Source organism: Myotis davidii, unplaced genomic scaffold, assembly GCF_000327345.1.
Source record: "Myotis davidii unplaced genomic scaffold, ASM32734v1 scaffold989, whole genome shotgun sequence".
Classification (NCBI taxonomy): domain Eukaryota; kingdom Metazoa; phylum Chordata; class Mammalia; order Chiroptera; family Vespertilionidae; genus Myotis; species Myotis davidii.
In genome coordinates, this window is record NW_006299599.1 from 98,580 (window position 1) to 101,459 (window position 2,880).

Sequence of the window (2,880 nt, forward strand, 5' to 3'; positions counted from 1 at the left end):
CCGTGAACTGCGGCCCCGCCGCCGGCGCCTTCTCCGGGGGACGGCCCTCCCCACTGCTCGCTGCCGATGGAGCAGAAAAAGACCAGGAAGAACTATTACCCTCAGCCATTTGACACCTAGGCCTCTTTACACCCCCATCATCATTTCTTAGGCTATTTAAAAAAATTAGTTTACTTAATTTAAACTTAATTGTAACATAATTTATGTAAGTAAGAAAGTTACACGTTGTAAATCATTGGGGCTCATAGTAGGCCTCCCTGACAGAAATCACACTGCTAAATGCAGATTACCATGAAATAAAATACAAAAACTGTCATCACTGTAAATGCAAACTGTTACTTTTAGAACACTTGTAACACCTTCCCCCAAAATGCCCATCTTCCCTGAACCAAAAAAACAAAAAGTACCTAATAAAAGTAGATAAACAGGCATGGAATAATAAAGAATACTCTATATAATAATTCAGATGTGAAAATTTATTTTCATTATAGGAATTTAACATATATCCTAATATTATAAATTTCATAGGAATCTCGTTTGGTGTTGTTTCTGCTTGTGGTTAATACTATGAAATAAATTTACAAGTGCAAAATTACAATCTTTGTTTACACAAACTTAATTCATAAAGTAGGCACTCATTACTAAATCTGACTAACAATGAGAACTAGAGAAAACTTAAATAACAGATTAGGAAACACACTGTTTAAATAAGCCCTTCAAACGTTCTTATATGAAGAATGTCACACATCTGAATAACTTGCCAAATCAGTAATTTCTGTAATGATTACTGTATAATTAAGTTTCTAAAAATTAAAGTTTAGCTTATCACTCTAAAATAGCATTTTAGTGTATAATACAATATAATGTTACAAAAACTATCATTTTACTTTTTTCATTTTTCAGTCCAGGCTTATCCGTTACTCCATGGTCTATTTCCATTTCTGACTCCAATTTCATTTGGGATATTGTTTTTTTTAACGCAGCCATACTGGCTTTTTGCAGGGCTAAATACTCTTTTTTCAAATCCATCCATTCACTCCTGTAAGAAAAGAAAAGTACATTAGAAATAGCAGATGCCTAAGGACGTCCCCTCACAATGATTCGCATCGCCCCGCGAGCAGGCAAAGGGAGGGCCCAGGCCAGCATCCAGATGGACCGGCATCGATTTGCCAGGTCAGTTCCTACGTCCACTTCAATGATTTGAACTTTGGGAAATGAAGGCTTTGAATTAACTAACTGCTAACATTTTCTACAACAGTCATTTCTGGGGGAGAAGGACCCACTGAAATTGAAAGACGACTGAGATTACGGTTAAACTGCTCCCAATTTCAGAGATAACAGTCCTTAGTGTTTGCTAGAAGGAAAAGGAATTCCTAAGAGGGAAGAGGCACCCCCTCGAAGCAACTTATTTACAAGCATTGAACATGTAGATGCTTCTTCAAACAGCTTGAGCCCCTCCAGGGAGGCACACAATGGCCCTGTGGGCTCCTGGAAGCCTCATTGTTAGCCCTAATCTACACCATCAAACACACAGATAGCAGAGTTTTGAGGAGGAGGAGATCTTCTGGGGATGGTTTAGCTGTAACATTGACATCTGTATACTTCAAAAAAAAAAAAAAATCCCAACCCACCCAGGATCCGACCTTCCTGAGCTGAGGCATTAGAATAACAAAAGGCCCCTAATGATTCCCTCAGATAAAGGCAGTTAAGGAATTCAGAGCTAAGGATCCTATAAATACAGGAGCCCCAAGCCTTGCCCTTTACCCTTCTCAGGAGGACAGGACGTTAAGAACTTTCTTCTGAAAGGTATGCCCCTTGCGTGTCCCTCCGTGGCCCCCACCCTGGCCCGTGGGCTCCCCTCCACTTTAACATGGAAACGCTCTCTGTGGCCTAAGCAGTAAGTGCTTCCATGTTTCAGTAGAGGTGGGTCCAGCTGTCCCTCGGCTGCCGCACACAACCAGCCTGTTCCCAGAGGCGCGGGGGCCCCTCTGCTTTAACCTGGGGGCACCTGCTGTGTAAAGCAAAAGTAAGTGCTTCCATGTTTCAGTGGCGGTGTCCCCACCCCACACCGTGCTCTGGGCCCAAATCTGTCTTCTACTCCCTTTCAGGTTAAAGCCAGTCGGCATCGCAAGGCTTCCCAGGCCTGGGCTCCCCACCACTCAAACGTGGATGTACTTGCTTTGGAACCAGACGAGTAAGTGCTTCCATGTTTCAGTGATGGTGAGTCTTGATGTGCCTGCTCCCAAGCGCACAAGCCCGGCTGCAGTCGGGCATTTCAGCGGAACCCTCCGCCTCTAAGAACACCCACCACTTTAACACGGAGGCATTTGCTCGACAGACGGAATAAGTGCTTCCATGTTTTAGTGTGGTTGTTGCTTGGTCGCCGTCACCCTGCCGCGCAGACATGGCCGCGGGCCGTCACTGTTGCTCACGTGCAACTCTGTACGCGGCCTGGAATTGCACTTGAGCAATGGTGACGGCCCGGCCGCCGACCGACCGGCGCACTCACTTGGGCAGCACGCGCAGAGGGATCACCTCCTCGCCCATCCTGTGCCGCTCCCGGTGCTTCTTCTTGTGCTTCCGCTTGGCTTTCAGCAGCGCCCCGTCTTTCCCGTCGCCCGCCTCCTTCTCCTCTTCCGTGGAGACCTCCAGGTCTGTCAAAGAAAGACAGACACCGGGCGATAAGCCAGCTGTATCTGTGGAGCCCCGGCCGTGAGCGAAGCCGCAAGTACCTTTGTTTTCTTTGGACACCTGGGAGGCTCTCTTCGGGGTGTCCTTCGGGGCCGTCTTCCTGACTTTGGGCCTGGGCGCCGGGCACCCCGCGTCCTCGGAGCTGCTGCGCTTCCTCTTCTCCGCGCGCCCCGCGGGCAGACCGGCCGC

General features: G+C 47.2%; 1 protein-coding gene across 1 annotated transcript in view; it reads right to left on the minus strand.

Moving 5' to 3' along the window:
- LARP7 (La ribonucleoprotein domain family member 7) overlaps window positions 1-2,880 on the minus strand; it is an 18,313-nt gene that overhangs the window by 7,624 nt on the left and 7,809 nt on the right. Inside the window, exons 8-11 of the mRNA XM_015571517.1 lie at window positions 2,733-2,874; window positions 2,510-2,654; window positions 888-1,039; window positions 3-60 (exon numbers count right to left, since the gene is read on the minus strand). Coding sequence (XP_015427003.1) covers window positions 3-60; window positions 888-1,039; window positions 2,510-2,654; window positions 2,733-2,874 — 497 coding nt within the window. The remainder of the gene's footprint in view (window positions 1-2; window positions 61-887; window positions 1,040-2,509; window positions 2,655-2,732; window positions 2,875-2,880) is intronic.